This window comes from Procambarus clarkii, chromosome 3 (assembly GCF_040958095.1).
Source record: "Procambarus clarkii isolate CNS0578487 chromosome 3, FALCON_Pclarkii_2.0, whole genome shotgun sequence".
NCBI lineage: Eukaryota > Metazoa > Arthropoda > Malacostraca > Decapoda > Cambaridae > Procambarus > Procambarus clarkii.
In genome coordinates, this window is record NC_091152.1 from 19,035,873 (window position 1) to 19,055,545 (window position 19,673).

Consider the following 19,673-nt stretch of genomic DNA (forward strand, 5'->3'; position numbering starts at 1 on the left):
TTAGTATTAATATATATTAGAATACGGTTAGGCCTAAATTAAATTAGGTTGAGGGTTCAGGTTCTGTTGTTGATAATTTGTGTTTACAACCCGTCCTCGGAGCAAGTCCATTCCATCCAGCGGTCGACCCCACAGACGCATTCATCAATTTTAATAACATGCTGTTCATTCCAAATGGAAATTTTCTCAAATATAAATTAATATTATAATATATTAGCATATTGTGCATATATAGGCATAGGTTAGGTTAGGTGTTTAGGTTCTGTTGGCGATTATTTGTATTTGTAGTACGTGGGTGAAGCATTTATAGCGTTGTGGTTCGAACACCAGTCGTCAGTGAAGAACTTGTTCCGGAAGTGTTCGAACGTCAGCAGTTGTGAGTCGTATGTAAACCGCTTTTTATTCATAGACAGTGGGTTTGGCGGGTGGATGGAATCACTTTTGGATCTTTGTTTGGAGGACGGGCTGGAGGACGGGCTGCCTTGTTAACGAGGCCTCTAAACATGGCAAATGAACGAAGCGTTGTTCGAGAAATGTCCGAACGTATTCATTTGCGAGTCGTGTGTAAAGGGTTTTTCATGAACAAACAACGATGATGTCTGCCGAATTAACAAGCTTCAGAACAACGTTTGGGTAACTGAGCTCACAAGAGCACTACAACCTTACCCTGGTACTCAAAATTAACCCAGAGCTTTAATGAGAATGTTGACCAGACCACACACTAGAAGGTGAAGGGACGACGACGACGTTTCGGTCCGTCCTGGACCATTCTCAAGTCGATTGTGAGTCCATTCTCACAATCGACTTGAGAATGGTCCAAGACGGACCGAAACGTCGTCGTCCCTTCACCTTCTAGTGTGTGGTCCGGTTAACTAGGAGATAATTCTTTCATCATCTAGATCTATTATTAGATCTATTATCTATATCTATTATCTCTAGCTCAAGATCTATTATTATCAAGGGCTGTTTTACTCAAATTAGTAAAAAAAATTGTGATTTTAAAAGTTTCTTTATAGTTTATACATTAGGAATTTCAGTAGATATTTACGTGTCTGAAGACTTATAATGCATCTTACCTGGATATTACATCTTATGCATCTTACCTATGGCGGTGTGTCCACTCACAGGATGAGTGACGCTGCCCAATACTGTCACTATGGCGGTGTGTCCACTCACAGGATGAGTGACGCTGCCCAATACTGTCACTATGGCGGCGTGTCCACTCACAGGATGAGTGGCGCTGCCCAATACTGTCACTATGGCGGTGTGTCCACTCACAGGATGAGTGACGCTGCCCAATACTGTCACTATGGCGGTGTGTCCACTCACAGGATGAGTGGCGCTGCCCAATACTGTCACTATGGCGGTGTGTCCACTCACAGGATGAGTGACGCTGCCCAATACTGTCACTATGGCGGTGTGTCCACTCACAGGATGAGTGGCGCTGCCCAATACTGTCACTATGGCGGTGTGTCCACTCACAGGATGAGTGGCGCTGCCCAATACTGTCACTATGGCGGTGTGTCCACTCACAGGATGAGTGGCGCTGCCCAATACTGTCACTATGGCGGTGTGTCCACTCACAGGATGAGTGGCGCTGCCCAATACTGTCACTATGGCGGTGTGTCCACTCACAGGATGAGTGGCGCTGCCCAATACTGTCACTATGGCGGTGTGTCCACTCACAGGATGAGTGGCGCTGCCCAATACTGTCACTATGGCGGTGTGTCCACTCACAGGATGAGTGGCGCTGCCCAATACTGTCACTATGGCGGTGTGTCCACTCACAGGATGAGTGGCGCTGCCCAATACTGTCACTATGGCGGTGTGTCCACTCACAGGATGAGTGGCGCTGCCCAATACTGTCACTATGGCGGTGTGTCCACTCACAGGATGAGTGGCGCTGCCCAATACTGTCACTATGGCGGTGTGTCCACTCACAGGATGAGTGACGCTGGCCAATACTGTCACTATGGCGGCGTGTCCACTCACAGGATGAGTGGCGCTGCCCAATACTGTCACTATGGCGGCGTGTCCACTCACAGGATGAGTGGCGCTGCCCAATACTGTCACTATGGCGGCGTGTCCACTCACAGGATGAGTGACGCTGCCCAATACTGTCACTATGGCGGTGTGTCTACTCACAGGATGAGTGGCGCTGCCCAATACTGTCACTATGGCGGTGTGTCCACTCACAGGATGAGTGGCGCTGCCCAATACTGTCACTATGGCGGTGTGTCCACTCACAGGATGAGTGGCGCTGCCCAATACTGTCACTATGGCGGCGTGTCCACTCACAGGATGAGTGGAGCTGCCCAATACTGTCACTATGGCGGCGTGTCCACTCACAGGATGAGTGGAGCTGCCCAATACTGTCACTATGGCGGCGTGTCCACTCACAGGATGAGTGACGCTGCCCAATACTGTCACTATGGCGGTGTGTCCACTCACAGGATGAGTGACGCTGCCCAATACTGTCACTATGGCGGTGTGTCCACTCACAGGATGAGTGACGCTGCCCAATACTGTCACTATGGCGGTGTGTCCACTCACAGGATGAGTGACGCTGCCCAATACTGTCACTATGGCGGTGTGTCCACTCACAGGATGAGTGGCGCTGCCCAATACTGTCACTATGGCGGTGTGTCCACTCACAGGATGAGTGGCGCTGCCCAATACTGTCACTATGGCGGTGTGTCCACTCACAGGATGAGTGACGCTGCCCAATACTGTCACTATGGCGGTGTGTCCACTCACAGGATGAGTGACGCTGGCCAATACTGTCACTATGGCGGCGTGTCCACTCACAGGATGAGTGGCGCTGCCCAATACTGTCACTATGGCGGTGTGTCCACTCACAGGATGAGTGGCGCTGCCCAATACTGTCACTATGGCGGTGTGTCCACTCACAGGATGAGTGACGCTGCCCAATACTGTCACTATGGCGGTGTGTCCACTCACAGGATGTGTGGCGCTGCCCAATACTGTCACTATGGCGGCGTGTCCACTCACAGGATGAGTGGCGCTGCCCAATACTGTCACTATGGCGGCGTGTCCACTCACAGGATGAGTGGCGCTGCCCAATACTGTCACTATGGCGGCGTGTCCACTCACAGGATGAGTGACGCTGCCCAATACTGTCACTATGGCGGTGTGTCCACTCACAGGATGAGTGGCGCTGCCCAATACTGTCACTATGGCGGTGTGTCCACTCACAGGATGAGTGGTGCTGCCCAATAATGTCACTATCGCGGTGTGTCCACTCACAGGATGAGTGACGCTGCCCAATACTGTCACTATGGCGGTGTGTCCACTCACAAGATGAGTGACGCTGCCCAATACTGTCACTATGGCGGTGTGTCCACTCACAGGATGAGTGGCGCTGCCCAATACTGTCACTATGGCGGTGTGTCCACTCACAGGATGAGTGGCGCTGCCCAATAAACTCGCCCCTCGAGGCAAAATTTAACATTTTAATGCCTATGTTACATGTCGAATGCAAAAAATAAATGATTGTAATGATGTTTGTTGGTGTGGACAGGTTCCCAGAGAGCAGACTGGCCCGGCTCTTCAACGGCTCCATCCCCATCGTCCTGGACTCCCTCAAGCAGCACTACTTCATAGACAGGGATGGCAAGATGTTCCGTCATATCCTCAACTACATGCGACACGGCCGGATGCTCCTCCCAGACGACTTCACCGACCACGACCTCCTCCTTGAAGAGGCCAGATACTTCGAGATTGACGGTAGGTCTCTGGGGGTTGTGGGGGGGGGGTTGTGATTTCGGGGCTTTAGTGTCCCCGCGGCCCGGTCCTCGACCAGGCCTCCACCCCCCAGGAAGCAGCCCGTGACAGCTGACTAACACCCAGGTACCTATTTTACTGCTAGGTAACAGGGGGACATAGGGTGAAAGAAACTCTGCCCAATGTTTCTCGCCGGCGCCTGGGATCGAACTCGGAACCACAGGATCACAAGTCCAGTGTGCTGTCCGCTCGGCCGACCGGCTCCCCTTTCTAGCCTAGCTCTAATATTAATACTACAGCCAATAATCACTTACTAATATACACTACAATTTGTATTGTACAACTATGATATATATGCAATTATGCGAAGAAATTATATTCAGTAAGATTCACTAATGATAAATTAATGATAACTAAGTTAGTAATTGTTAACAATGAATAAGATCAATTATGTATACACATATATTCAAATTTATATGAAAGGATTCAATAATTGAGTAAATTCAAGCATGAATGTAAATATTCAAGTAAAAGATTCAGTTGCTGAAAGTTTAAATCCAAACTTACTGATATTTAGGGCGTTGTCCCACAGTATAACCACAAACAGGTTTAATCAATTGTTGATGATCGACTTGAGAATGGTCCAGGACGGACCGAAACGTCGTCGTCCCTTCACCTTCTAGTGTGTGGTCTGGTCAACTTACTTTAGCCACGTTATTGTGACTCATCGCCTTTTTAATCAATTGGATAGATTAAGGTTATAACAGGAGGCAATTGGCCAATCAACACACTACGAATAATCGCTCATGTCATCTGACAAGTTGCAAGACTGTATAATCTCTCTTATTAGAGTTTAAGAGATGGGCACTTTATTTTTTATATCAGCTTTGCTGTTGAATATGTCCATTAATAGCTTTGATTTAGGATAAGATTAAGGGGCCAGATTCACGAAGCAGTTACGCAAGTACTTACGAACCTGTCCAACTTTTCTTAATCTTCGGCAGCTTTGTTTACAATTATTAAACAGTTAATGAGCTCGGAAGCACCAGGAGGCTGTTTATAACAATAACAACAGTTGATTGGCAAGTTTTCATGCTTGTAAACTGTTTAATAAATGTAACCAAAGCCGTCAAAGATTGAGGAAAGATATACACGTTCGTAAGTACTTGCGTAACGTCTTCGTGAATCTGGCCCAAGATAATGTAGTGGTGGAGGCGGCATCACCTTGTGTGCTACTTTACACTTTTATTTAGATAAAAGTACCAGGAATATCCCAAAATATATATATAGTCCAGGAACTCCCTCAGTATCTAGAAAGCCATGACTGGTGATATAAGATTAGTTTATGCGCTGTAAATCCTAAAAGAAAGTCTTTGACACCACCACGTGCTTCCATTGTTTGTAAACAAAACCTCGGGCGCTTAAGGTCCAAGCTGGCTCCTCCCTTCCTTGCTGAGTGCTGCCTTTATTGTATATTTATTGAATATTTTAATTATCTAGACAGATTATTGAAATAAAATGTGATTATAATCCAATTAGATATAGGATTTAAAGATTATAAGTAGTCCTTGATAGTACCATTGGTTCTTGGTAACAGATTTGTATTATCCATCACCTGAAGTCAATTGATGTTCCAATTGTTTTTAATTAATAATTCTGGAACCTTCTAGATTCTTGAGAAATCTTGCACAATGTCACGTAGGCGCATATAGGCCTAATGGCGCACGTGATCATGATAACATTGTCACGTAGGATCTAGTTGATGTAGTAGTGTGCATCCTTCAGTCTCGGAAGACTATGGAGTTGCGCCCTGACAGGGCGCAAAGCCTGGGGTAGGTAGATATGGAGGAGAAGCTGTAACCCATGCAGCAGGTCCCCCCTCTCCACGTTGCTGAAATTATCCAATAGAAAGGCAATTGCCAATACACATGGTTCCAGCAACGTCGCAGGAGCTGCCAGAACGAGGTCGACGTCAACAAGGAACTGCCTTAGGGGCTCCAACTCTGGATTTTTCCTCGAGGTTGACTCCTGAAGCCTTTCCCAAAAATGAGGTATGGCGGCAAGGCAGCGAAGGTTTAGAATCAGGGTTTTCCTTCCCCTAGATGGGCTGCCTTCCCAGGCTATCGAGTCCCATCTACCCGGAGCAGCTGGTTTTAAGGCGCCAGAGGCACGCCCTCGCCCCTTCTCCTGTCGGTAAAAGCAGTTCCGCCGGACTTAAAGACTAAGCCACCCGTGCAGGCCAGGAGTTGGACTTGGTTGTCAGAGACTATTGGAGACGCATGCCGTATAGGAGCATTGTATAGGTCATGGGAGCTCGTCCCCCATTACCACCCCCTGGCTATGACAACCCCTTGGAACCAGGGGGTTGTCATTATATCCAACTAGTTGATGTAGGACATAATGAATCTGATATGATTCTGGTATAATACAGAAATAATACATTTCTTAGATAATAATATTGATACAGTGGGTAAAATTTCCCCCCCCCACACCACTAATGCCTCTCCACCACCCCCCACCACACCACTAATGCCTCTCCACCACCCCCCACCACACCACTAATGCCTCTCCCCTACCCCCCACCACACCACTAATGCCTCTCCCCCACCCCCCACCACACCACTAATGCCTCTCCCCCACCCCCCACCACACCACTAATGCCTCTCCCCGACCCCCCACCACACCACTAATGCCTCTCCCCCCACCCCCCACCACACCACTAATGCCTCTCCCCCACCCCCCACCACACCACTAATGCCTCTCCCCCACCCCCCACCACACCACTAATGCCTCTCCCCGACCCCCCACCACACCACTAATGCCTCTCCCCCACCCCCCACCACACCACTAATGCCTCTCCCCCACCCCCCACCACACCACTAATGCCTCTCCCCGACCCCCCACCACACCACTAATGCCTCTCCCCCACCCCCCACCACACCACTAATGCCTCTCCCCCACCCCCCACCACACCACTAATGCCTCTCCCCCACCCCCCACCACACCACTAATGCCTCTCCACCACCCCCCACCACACCACTAATGCCTCTCCCCCACCCCCCACCACACCACTAATGCCTCTCCCCCACCCCCCACCACACCACTAATGCCTCTCCCCCACCCCCCACCACACCACTAATGCCTCTCCCCGACCCCCCACCACACCACTAATGCCTCTCCCCCACCCCCCACCACACCACTAATGCCTCTCCACCACCCCCCACCACACCACTAATGCCTCTCCACCACCCCCCACCACACCACTAATGCCTCTCCACCACCCCCACCACACCACTAATGCCTCTCCACCACCCCCCACCACACCACTAATGCCTCTCCACCACCCCCCACCACACCACTAATGCCTCTCCCCCACCCCCCACCACACCACTAATGCCTCTCCCCCACCCCCCACCACACCACTAATGCCTCTCCACCACCCCCCACCACACCACTAATGCCTCTCCCCCACCCCCCACCACACCACTAATGCCTCTCCCCCACCCCCCACCACACCACTAATGCCTCTCCCCCACCCCCCACCACACCACTAATGCCTCTCCCCCACCCCCACCACACCACTAATGCCTCTCCCCCACCCCCCACCACACCACTAATGCCTCTCCCCCACCCCCCACCACACCACTAATGCCTCTCCCCCACCCCCCACCACACCACTAATGCCTCTCCCCCACCCCCCACCACACCACTAATGCCTCTCCCCCACCCCCCACCACACCACTAATGCCTCTCCACCACCCCCCACCACACCACTAATGCCTCTCCCCCACCCCCCCACCACACCACTAATGCCTCTCCCCGACCCCCCCACCACACCACTAATGCCTCTCCCCGACCCCCCCACCACACCACTAATGCCTCTCCCCCACCGCAGGTTTGGTCAAGCAAGTAGAGGAGATGAAGAGAGTTCGTCAGGAGTCTCGCAGGTCGTTGCTCTCGTCGTCCTCGTCACAGTCGTCCTCACAGTCGTCGTCACAGTCATCGTCCATCAAACACAAGTCCCTTGTCAACGGTATCAAGAAGGAGGATGACAGTCATGGCTACGATGTGAGTCTCCCCTTCAAAAGCTGCTTTGATTGTCCCAGTTTTCTTATAGCCCATAAGAAACATTTTTTTTATGAATAGGGGTGACTAGTGAATTTTTAACTAGTGACGATATTTCACTAGTTAAATTATATATAACTAGTGATAAAATGTCTAATATTCACATACATATATGTATATATGTATGACATGTTGTCATGGGCCATTTCAACTAGTTCTCAAGGCTTTTACTCTTTAGTTTTCCCCAATAATCCATTGACTGCGGAAATGTTCGGAAGACATTTTCTATGAACACTCTAAAATAAAGGTTAATTGAACTTTATATATCTTTCATGGCAAATTCGTTATAAATATAGATTTTGTTTATATATTTAAAAAAGAATCATGCACAATAATTTAATTCTAATATCGATCTTAAGAAAATGAAATCTAATTACCAGTTATCTATTCAATTCTATTTTAATAAAAAAGTTATATAAATAGGCTTAACTAAAGAAAATATGAATAAATGGTTCGAAACAACACTATATCATTTTCTAGTCTCGTTAACTATGATGTTTCAGAACAAAAACTTCTCCAATTAATTAATTTTTATGTATAATGGCAACATTTATCTTCCTTTTAGTAAGTAGTACCCAGAGATTTGTCAGTTCTTTCAGATATTAGGGATTTATGTGCGTTTCTCTTGATATATTATTCTTCTAAACGTTATTTGCTGTTAGTCACAGTGTTTTCTGGGGTCAAACGTCAGTTGACGTTCTCAGCAGCCTAAGGGTTAAGGAACAGGGTGCCAGTTTTACACGTACCTAACCTGTCCTACATGTGCCTAACGTGTCCTACACGTGCCTAACCTGTTCTACACGTACCTAACCTGTCCTTCACGTACCTAACCTGTCCTACACGTACCTAACCTGTTCTACACGTACCTAACCTGTCCTACACGTACCTAACCTGTCCAACACGTGCCTAACCTGTCCTACACGTGCCTAACCTGTCCTACATGTACCTAACGTGTCCTACACGTGCCTAACCTGTTCTACACGTACCTAACCTGTCCTACATGTACCTAACGTGTCCTACACGTGCCTAACCTGTTCTACACGTACCTAACCTGTCCTTCACGTACCTAACCTGTCCTACACGTACCTAACCTGTCCAACACGTGCCTAACCTGTCCTACACGTGCCTAACCTGTCCAACACGTGCCTAACCTGTCCTTCACGTGCCTAACCTGTCCTTCACGTACCTAACCTGTCCTACACGTACTTAACCTGTCCTTCACGTACCTAACCTGTCCTACACGTACCTAACCTGTCCTTCATCCAACTTTCAATAGATTTAAAATGTATAGAAATATTAATTTGCATTTATGTAAAAAATGGTTTTGATTAGTTATTGATTTGTGTTTATGACTGATTTGTTGGGGCGGTGAGAGCCTGTAGGAGCGGGCCTTAAGGCTGGACGGAAGGATCCCTGTGATTCAGGGATGTCCCTGATCCTTCAGGGACTGAAGGATCTCTGTAATTCACTCTCACTCTCTATTCACCCACGTGTCTGTCCGGCTCTCTCTCTCCCTCTCACTCCCTGACCAGGCCTCACTCGCCATAACCTAGCCAGGACCAGGCGTCTAACCTCCCTGTCCCTCCCTCCCGCCTCTACAGGTGATCGCCCTCAACATCTGTCCAGACCTGGGAGAGAGAGTCATGCTCTCTGGAGAGCGTTGTGTCATCGAGGAACTGTTTCCAGAGGTGGCCCAGGCCATGATGGACGCTCGCTCCTCGCTCGCCTGGAATCACGACCATCGCTTCATCATCAGGTACTGATGCTGCTGCTGGTGTTAAGGTTTTGTCGCTGTTGTCAATTGTGTGGCTGGGTGTGCTGAGTCAAGGGGTCAGCATTTGCTGATGCTTTACTGACTCCTTCCTTGGGAGGAGCGTCTTCGAGGTGTGCCTGGAGAACACAGGCAGGAGGGTACTCGCTGTGTACTGACTGGTAGATCATATATTTAGTGATAGAGCATATATTGAGCGGGATGGCTCGCTATTAGTTGTTGCTCATATACTGGGCACTAAGTCAGTACACACACACACACACACACACACACACACACACACAGTGTGTGTGTCAGAGTCAGTCAGTCAGTCAGTGTGTGTTTTCAGTGTCAGAGTAGTTAGTAAATGGAATGCATTAGGAAGTGATGTGGTGGAGGCTGACTCCATACACAGTTTCAAATGTAGATATGATAGAGCCCAATAGGCTCAGGAATCTGTACACCAGTTGATTGACGGTTGAGAGGCGGGACCAAAGAGCCAGAGCTCAACCCCCGCAAGCACAATTAGGTGAGTACACACACACACACACACACACACACACACACACACACACACACACACACACACACACACACACACACACACAATATAAGAACGGCCTTTAGAAACTTGTATCAGGAATCTTTCAGAACTTTGTATACCACATATGTCAGACCAATCCTGGAGTATGCAGCTGCAGCATGGAGGTCATATCTAGTCAAGCACAAGACTAAATTGGAGAAAGCTCAGAGGTATGCCACCAGACTAGTACCCGAGCTGAGGGGTATGAGCTACGAGGAGAGACTACGGGAACTGAACTTCACGCCGCTGGGAAACAGAAGAGTTAGTGGGGGCATGATCACCACATACAAAATTCTCAGAGGAATTGGTAGGGTAGATAAAGACAGTATATTTAACATAAGGGGCACACGCACAAGGGGGACATAGGTGGAAACTGAGTACATAAATGAGCCACACAGACATTAGCAATAACTCTTTTAATACCAAAGTAGTTAACAAACAATTGGAATGCATTAGGCAGTGATGTGGTGGAGGCTGACTCCATAGAGTTTCAAGTGTAGATATAGAGTCCAATAGGCTCAGGAACCTGTACACCTGTTGATTGACAGTTGAGAGGCGGGACCAAAGAGCCAGAGCTCAACCCCCCTTGAGCTCCACTGAGCTGCACCATAAAGGTCCAGATAAGGAAACAAAGGTGTCCTTCTCACCTTTGGTCCATGTTTAGAGACCGAAGACCAGACCACTGCCATCAGGTCTCCTGCTGGACCTAATCCACCTCTGATGACGTCAATTTTTGAGTTTAGATGAAAAGTTATAACAATTTTCAGTTCCTAATATAATGCATAATGTTTACTTCAAAATTCACTGATTCTAATGATTCACAAATGCATCATATGTTCAAACTGTGAACCTCTCCAAGTAACACAAGAAAGCAGCCGGGTGGAAACAGTACGCAGCTTCAGTGCTTCAGATTCCCCTGAGGCTTCCCTGTCCACCCAGGTGACGGTGCTTCATGGTGGACGGGAGAGGTGTGTAGCAGGACGGGGCCCTCCGTCACCACCCAGCTGGGATCACCCGTCGTCTGTTCAAAGTTGTTGTCTCTTGGGAACCTTCTTTCAGGCAGAGACCAATGTAGAGTCTGGCCATCAAGGGATGTGCTGATGTTGAAGCCAATAATTGTTTACATTATTCTCTTCAGAAGAATTTGATTACTCTCCTCTCGTGTGGTAAATAAATGAATAATCCTTTTTATCCTGCAGGTTTTCAGAGGGATTACATGCAACTTTTAGTTAAGATAGTTATAGAGAGAGACAGAGAGAGAGAGATACATGTACAGCAATAGAGCTATAAGAGCCACACACCAGGGGCCAGATTCCCAAAAGCCTTTACGCAAGCACTTACGAACGTGTACATCTTTCCTCAACCTTTGACGGCTTTGGTTACATTTATTAAACAGTTTACAAGCATGAAAACTTGCCAATCAACTGTTGTTATTGTTATAAACAGCCTCCTGGTGCTTCCGAGCTCATTAACTGTTTAATAATTGTAAACAAAGCCGCGAAAGATTAAGAAAAGATGTACAGGTTCGTAAGTGCTTTCGTGAATCTGGCCCCAGAGTTGTCAACATGACCATTATTGACCACAAGAGCCTCACCTGTGCCTCCTTTCTCACCTCCACAGGTTCCCTCTGAACGGGTACTGCAAGTTGACCTCCATGCAGGCCATCCAGCGCCTCCTCAACGCCTCCTTCAACCTGGTGACCAGTAACGGGGGCGGCGTGGAGGGCCAGCAGTTCTCAGAGTACCTCTTCTGCCGGAGAGCCCTGCCTCTGTGATCACTCACTCCCCATACAACGCCACGAAAATACGAAAGAAATAGAGATAATTGTTATAAATAGAAGAGTGAATAATACAAAGTGAGAGGAGAAGGAAGAGAGTAAACAGGGAATAATGAAGAATGCAAATGGCCAAGGATTTATTAATTATTTTAGGGGGGGGGATATAATTCCTCACTTTCCCATAAATGATAAATCACACTAATTTCTATAAAAAACAAAGTAATCCTGAAAAAATATTACTATGGTCCACTTTTCTAGCAAAAAAGAATATTAGTGAAATAATTACAAGCCAAACAAGATACACAAGTAAAAACAAAAAAAAAGAGATAAAAATATATATATATGAAAAAAAAAATCCTTCTTGGCAAAGTTGATAAAAAAGAGAGAGAGTTAAGTATGAGGTTTTGTATAGTAGTTATGCTATAAAAAAAATTATATAAGATGTTTTATACGACAAGTTTAACTGATAGATAAGGTAGTTATTTGGACCTACTGGTGTTCAATATTCTGTTGAGGGTGAGAATGGTGATTATATAATGATGTTTATGAGAATCATGTTCCTGATACTGGGGTCATGTTCCTGGCCAATGGGGTCATGTTCACTGACCCCTGGGGTCATGTTCTGGCCACTGGGGTCATGTTCTGGCCCCTGGAGTCATGTTCTGGCCACTGGGGTCATGTTCCTGGCCACTGGGGTCATGTTCACTGACCCTTGGGGTCATGTTCCTGGCCACTGGGGTCATGTTCTGGCCACTGGGGTCATGTTCTGGCCCCTGGGGTCATGTTCTGGCCACTGGGGTCATGTTCCTGGCCACTGGGGTTATGTTTTGGTCCCTGGGGTCATGTTCCTGACCCCTGGGGTCATGTTCCTGACCCCTGGGGTCATGTTCTGGCCACTGGGGTCATGTTCCTGACCACTGGGGTCATGTTCCTGGCCACTGGGGTCATGTTCCTGACCCCTGGGGTCATGTTCTTGACCCCTGGGGTCATGTTCTGGCCACTGGGGTCATGTTCTGGCCACTGGGGTCATGTTCTGGCCACTGGGGTCATGTTCACTGACCCTTGGGGTCATGTTCACTGACCCTTGGGGTCATGTTCCTGGCCACTGGGGTCATGTTCACTGACCCTTGGGGTCATGTTCCTGGCCACCGGGGTCATGTTCTGGCCACTGGGGTCATGTTCTGGCCCCTGGGGTCATGTTCTGGCCACTGGGGTCATGTTTCTGACCACTGGGGTCATGTTCTGGCCACTGGGGTCATGTTCCTGGCCACTGGGGTCATGTTCACTGACCCCTGGGGTCATGTTCCTGACCCCTGGGGTCTGTTCCTGGCCACTGGGGTCATGTTCACTGACCCCTGGGGTCATGTTCTGGCCACTGGGGTCATGTTCCTGGCCACTGGGGTCATGTTCTGGCCACTGGGGTCATGTTCTGGCCACTGGGGCCATGTTCCTGGCCACTGGGGTCATATTCACTGACCCCTGGGGTCATGTTCTGGCCACTGGGGTCATGTTCCTGGCCACTGGGGTCATGTTCTGGCCACTGGGGTCATGTTCCTGACCACTGGGGTCACGTTCCTGGCCACTGGGGTCATGTTCCTGACCCCTGGGGTCATGTTCTGGCCCCTGGGGTCATGTTCTGGCCACTGGGGTCATGTTCTGGCCACTGGGGTCATGTTCCTGACCCTTGGGGTCATGTTCTGGCCCCTGGGGTCATGTTCTGGCCACTGGGGTCATGTTCACTGACCCTTGGGGTCATGTTCCTGGCTACTGGGGTCATGTTCTGGCCACTGGGGTCATGTTCTGGCCACTGGGGTCATGTTCTGGCCACTGGGGTCATGTTCTGGCCACTGGGGTCATGTTCCTGGCCACTGGGGTCATGTTCCTGGCCACTGGGGTCATGTTCTGGCCACTGGGGTCATGTTCTGGCCACTGGGGTCATGTTCCTGGCCACTGGGGTCATGTTCCTGGCCACTGGGGTCATGTTCCTGGCCACTGGGGTCATGTTCTGGCCACTGGGGTCATGTTCTGGCCACTGGGGTCATGTTCCTGGCCACTGGGGTCATGTTCCTGGCCACTGGGGTCATGTTCTGGCCACTGGGGTCATGTTCTGGCCACTGGGGTCATGTTTCTGACCACTGGGGTCATGTTCCTGGCCACTGGGGTCATGTTCCTGGCCACTGGGGTCATGTTCCTGGCCACTGGGGTCATGTTCTGGCCACTGGGGTCATGTTCTGGCCACTGGGGTCATGTTCTGGCCACTGGGGTCATGTTCCTGGCCACTGGGGTCATGTTCCTGGCCACTGGGGTCATGTTCTGGCCACTGGGGTCATGTTCTGGCCACTGGGGTCATGTTCCTGACCACTGGGGTCATGTTTCTGACCCCTGGGGTCATGTTCCTGACCCTTGGGGTCATGTTCTGGCCACTGGGGTCATGTTCTGGCCCCTGGGGTCATGTTTTGGCCACTGGGGTCATGTTCTGGCCACTGGGATCATGTTCTGGCCACTGGGATCATGTTCCTGACCCCTGGGGTCATGTTCTGGCCAATGAGGTCATGTTCCTGACCCCTGGAGTCATGTTTCTGACCCCTGGGGTCATGTTTCTGACCCCTGGGGTCATGTTCTGACCACTGGGGTCATGTTCTGACCACTGGGGTCATGTTCTAGCCCCTGGGGTCATGTTCCTGACCCCTGGGGTCATGTTCCTGACCCCTGGGGTCATGTTCCTGACCCCTGGGATCATGTTCCTGACCCCCGGGTTCAACGTGGATTCTTCTGTGCCATGCTTTGTACTTGCTGTCGGTGCCTGAGACTCTTCCTCCGCAGACCCACTCACTGCCAGCAGACACAGCCAGCAGACACAGCCAGCAGACACTGCCAGCAGACACTGCCAGCAGACACAGCCAGCAGACACAGCCAGCAGACACTGCCAGCAGACACTGCCAGCAGACACAGCCAGCAGACACAGCCAGCAGACACTGCCAGCAGACACAGCCAGCAGACACTGCCAGCAGACACAGCCAGCAGACACTGCCAGCAGACACAGCCAGCAGACACAGCCAGCAGACACAGCCAGCAGACACTGCCAGCAGACACTGCCAGCAGACACAGCCAGCAGACACAGCCAGCAGACACTACCAGCAGTCACAGCCAGCAGACACTGCCAGCAGACACAGCCAGCAGACACTGGCAGCAGACACAGCCAGCAGACACAGCCAGCAGACACAGCCAGCAGACACAGCCAGCAGACACAGCCAGCAGACACAGCCAGCAGACACTGCCAGCAGACACAGCCAGCAGACACTGCCAGCAGACACAGCCAGCAGACACTGCCAGCAGACACAGCCAGCAGACACAGCCAGCAGACACAGCCAGCAGACACTGCCAGCAGACACTGCCAGCAGACACAGCCAGCAGACACAGCCAGCAGACACTACCAGCAGTCACAGCCAGCAGACACTGCCAGCAGACACAGCCAGCAGACACTGGCAGCAGACACAGCCAGCAGACACAGCCAGCAGACACTGCCAGCAGACACAGCCAGCATACACAGCCAGCAGACACTGCCAGCAGACACAGCCAGCAGACACAGCCAGCAGACACTGCCAGCAGACACTGCCAGCAGACACAGCCAGCAGACACAGCCAGCAGACACTACCAGCAGTCACAGCCAGCAGACACTGCCAGCAGACACAGCCAGCAGACACTGGCAGCAGACACAGCCAGCAGACACAGCCAGCAGACACTGCCAGCAGACACAGCCAGCATACACAGCCAGCAGACACTGCCAGCAGACACAGCCAGCAGACACAGCCAGCAGACACAGCCAGCATACACAGCCAGCAGACACAGCCAGCAGACACAGCCAGCAGACACAGCCAGCAGACACTGCCAGCAGACACAGCCAGCAGACACTGCCAGCAGACACAGCCAGCAGACACTGCCAGCAGACATAACCAGCTCATGTAGCACATGTTCTGGATACATTAGACATTATCCCACATCCCAGAAATTGTATAAAATTATCCAAAAAGGGGTCATCTCAACATTTAAATCATTGTCCCCAACTTCCTACAACACACACACACACACACACACACACACACACACACACACACACACACACACACACACACACACACACACACAGTCTGCTAGAGCATGTCTGTTCACTACAAGATTTTGTCAGCACACTACAAGCAGACATCTTGATGTTGTTACAACTTTCGTGATAATTTCAGCGTAATTTCTGAAGACATTTTCCTTTCAAAGACCTTTAATCATAGCCAAGAAGCAGTAAGGTGCAAGTGAGTGTGTCTGCAGGGGTGTTGAAGTGTCGTCTGGCCCGGCAGTGGTTCTGCCAAGTGAATCAGGATAACAGCATAATTTTTAGGGAATATTTGTAAAGAAATGATTTTTTAGCTTAGAGTTTTGGGTGGGTGGAGGAGGAGTTGTGCTGGGCTGGAGAGAGAGAGGTGATCGTCGTAGGGCATTGCTTGCCTTGTCTACTGAGACAATACTTCAATGTTTAAGAAACATTCGCCATGTAAGATGAAGGCGGCGCAGCGTTGCTAGCCGCTCGGTGCTTGCAAGATGTAAATAGTTACACTATTTTCTAGATTTTTTACTCAGAATTTTCTATTGTTGTCAGTTTAATTTTTTCAATGTGATGATAGTCGTGACTTCACATTTCTAACTTGCAAAATTTAAGATGTTTTTAATGCCAGTGGCGAGGCTCTTTAAGGGGAAGAGCCGAGCGTCACCCATCCACTGGCTGTCCACACCTCAGCTTACTGTCTCCTACCACTCACCCTTCAGAGTTTTATTGTGCCATACTTAACAGGTGTGTGACCACTTGGGGGCGGGGTCAACCACCTTCCTAATCACCCTCGCGTCCAACGTCACCCACTTGTGTTCTACCGTTGAACTCTCGTGTGTCTTAAGATGCAGCATGAGGAGTAGTGTCCTCTGAGGTGTGTGTGTGTCACAGCACACTACTCCCACATGCACATCTTTACATCCCAATTGCATAGTTTTATATAATTGTTTACTGTGTCATCCCTCCTACTGGCATGACCCAGCCCTCTCACCTGTCGCCAGTGACCCCGTGACCCTTGACCCTCCAAGGTCAGGTCAAGGCGCAGTACAAAACAGAGGTCAAGGCAGGTCACAGACACACCACAACCTTCAACTAATGTACATATGAACGGTGGAGTCATTTTTCTGTCCGAAACATGCTGGTAATGCCGAACAGAACCCCCGGAGAGGCCCACAAGCAGCTTCTCCAAATACAAGGTTTACGTGGATCAAGTTTCTTATTTGGTCTAGTTTTTGGAACAGTGGGCTGGTTAGGCAATTTCCAGCATGTTTCCCACATGTCTATTTACCACCACAGAGTGTCTCACAAGATGCTACAGGTAGAAATGAGTTCATTAAGTCCACATCCTCCCCCCCCCCCCTTGATCTCTCTCTCAACCGATGGGTCTAAATGATAACTTTTCTCTAAGTCACTAAACCCTTAACATTCACTAAATGATAATTAAACCTTTAGATTTACAAGACATATTATCATTTCTCAATGTCAACTACGCCTTCCACATATATATATATATATATATATATATATATATATATATATATATATATATATATATATATATATATATATATACACTTTTTCATAAATATAGTCGAGCATAATTCAGAGTTTCCTAATTATTTTCAAGTTTAATGTCATATTCCCTTGATGATTTAAGAGCTATTATACAATGGTTTAAGTTAAGCAAAAGCTCGACCATATATTCATAATGCTTTTGCCATATTCCGTCTGTGTGTGTACTTTTGTGGGTGGCAGCGAAGTACACAGTGAGAGGCCTCGTAATCCCTAGTCACATCCTGCAGCATTGTTTCAGTGGGTCTGTTGCCACACACCACACTGGTCTGACTGTCCTATTCTCGCGGTACAATTAAACTTTAAGTGCATCCAGTCACCTGGTGAAGGAGAGGGACTTGTGTCACACTCTGTGGTGTTGAGGGAGAGAGATTATTGTTTCTTATGTAAGTACATTACCAGCGCCAAGTGGACATCCTTCTGGGGCTGGCCTCGACACGGCTAGGGGTGCCAGGACTCGGCTAGGGGGTGCCAGAACAGGGCCAGGAGTGCCAGGATCCTGGGAGGAAAGCCTGGTCTCCTGGGATACAGCCCTCACGGTCTCCACCCTCACAATGACTGTATTAATCATGTCTCTCAGTTTCTAAACATTTCCTGGTGGCTTGTAATCCTCTTATAAACAGTATGATGCGTGTAAAGATATTTCTCTTCTTCGGTTTATTCAAAATGACAGAAGCTTCGGTGTCCCTAACTTAATCAGCATTAGAAGACAATATAAACATTGCAATGTTTACTAAAAACATTAATATATATATATATATAAATCAGAATTATATACTTATTAAATGAGTAATGGTAAAATCAAAAATCTAAACTTGAACTATGTACAAGGTCTAACAGCTATTCAAATAAGACGATAATTAATGCGTAAACACCAACCCGACCTCAGAACAAGTCCATTCCATCCAGCGGTCGACCCCAAAGACGCATTCATCCATTTTAATAACATGCTGTTCATTCCAAATGGAAATTTTCTCAAATATAAATAAATATTATAATATATTAGTATATTGTGCATATATAGGCATAGGTTAGGTTAGGTGTTTAGGTTCTGTTGGCGATTATTTGTATTTGTAGTACGTGGGTGAAGCATTTACAGCGTTGTGGTTCGAACACCAGTCGTCAGTGAAGCACTTGATCCGGAAGTGTTCGGACGTCATCAGTTGTTAGTCCAGCCCGTCCTCCAAACAAAGACCCAAAAGTGATTCCATGCACCCGCCAACCCCCCTGTTTGTGAATGAAAAACGGTTTACACACGACTCACAACTGCTGACGTTCGAACACTTCCGGAACAAGTGCTTCACTGACGACTGGTGTTCGAACCACAACGCTGTAAATGCTTCACCCACGTACTACAAATACAAATAATAGCCAACAGAACCTAAACACCTAACCTAACCTATGCCTATATATGCACAATATGCTAATATATAATAATATTAATTTATATTTGAGAAAATTCCTGTTTTGAATGAACAGCATTTAAAAATTGATGAATGCGTCTGTGGGGTCGACCGCTGGATGGAACGGACTTGAGTCGATTACGGGTTGTGAGTTCAAGGTGAGACGACCTATAAGACTAAAGAATGAGGTCGTTGAACCAAGAGTGGTCGTTATCCTTGCTGTGATCTCTAGTAGTAAAGGAAGCAAAGTACCTAAGAGGCAGCCCAGTACGGTAGGACTCACATATGTACACAAATATGTGTTTTAAAGATATATGAGACATTCCCCACATATCGAACATTGCAGTACGAATATTTAAGGAGTTAACACCAGACTTGAGTTCACAGAGTAGTGGATCTCCTAAATAGCTTCCGGTGTTAAAGTTAGTAAACACTAGTTGAAAACTAATTTGTGGATGTATCTAAGAATTTTACAAAGTTCCTTTCTAACCTAACAGCTCACAGTATCTAGGGAGCCGGTCGGCCGAGCGGACAGCACGCTGGACTTGTGATCCTGTCGTCCCGGGTTCGATCCCAGGCGCCGGCGAGAAACAATGGACAGAGTTTCTTTCACCCTATGTCCC

General features: G+C 48.6%; 2 protein-coding genes across 2 annotated transcripts; both read left to right on the forward strand.

Moving 5' to 3' along the window:
* Positions 1–595: 595 nt before the first annotated feature.
* LOC123760914 (BTB/POZ domain-containing protein twz) lies at positions 596–12,312 on the forward strand. Its single transcript, XM_045746737.2, has 5 exons — positions 596–633; positions 3,542–3,747; positions 7,640–7,812; positions 9,471–9,625; positions 11,823–12,312. Exons 1-5 carry the CDS (start codon positions 596–598, stop codon positions 11,974–11,976), a joined length of 726 nt encoding a protein of 241 aa, XP_045602693.2. The 3' UTR covers positions 11,977–12,312.
* Positions 12,313–14,758: 2,446 nt separating this feature from the next.
* Positions 14,759–19,458, forward strand: LOC138368607 (uncharacterized). The gene is made up of 2 exons (XM_069331157.1): positions 14,759–15,941; positions 19,397–19,458. Exons 1-2 carry the CDS (start codon positions 14,759–14,761, stop codon positions 19,456–19,458), a joined length of 1,245 nt encoding a protein of 414 aa, XP_069187258.1.
* Positions 19,459–19,673: the final 215 nt, after the last annotated feature.

What these genes read in the sequence shown, in the direction of transcription:
- LOC123760914 (XM_045746737.2), top strand. Translation starts at nt 596, where the DNA reads ATGTCTGCCGAATTAACAAGCTTCAGAACAACGTTTGG. An exon ending in AGCTTCAGAACAACGTTTGG is followed by an intron (nt 634 to 3,541) that starts GTAACTGAGCTC and finishes TGGTGTGGACAG; the next exon opens with GTTCCCAGAGAGCAGACTGG. An exon ending in GACCATCGCTTCATCATCAG is followed by an intron (nt 9,626 to 11,822) that starts GTACTGATGCTG and finishes TCACCTCCACAG; the next exon opens with GTTCCCTCTGAACGGGTACT.
- LOC138368607 (XM_069331157.1), top strand. Translation starts at nt 14,759, where the DNA reads ATGCTTTGTACTTGCTGTCGGTGCCTGAGACTCTTCCTCCGCAGACCC. An exon ending in AGCAGACATAACCAGCTCAT is followed by an intron (nt 15,942 to 19,396) that starts GTAGCACATGTT and finishes CGAACATTGCAG; the next exon opens with TACGAATATTTAAGGAGTTA.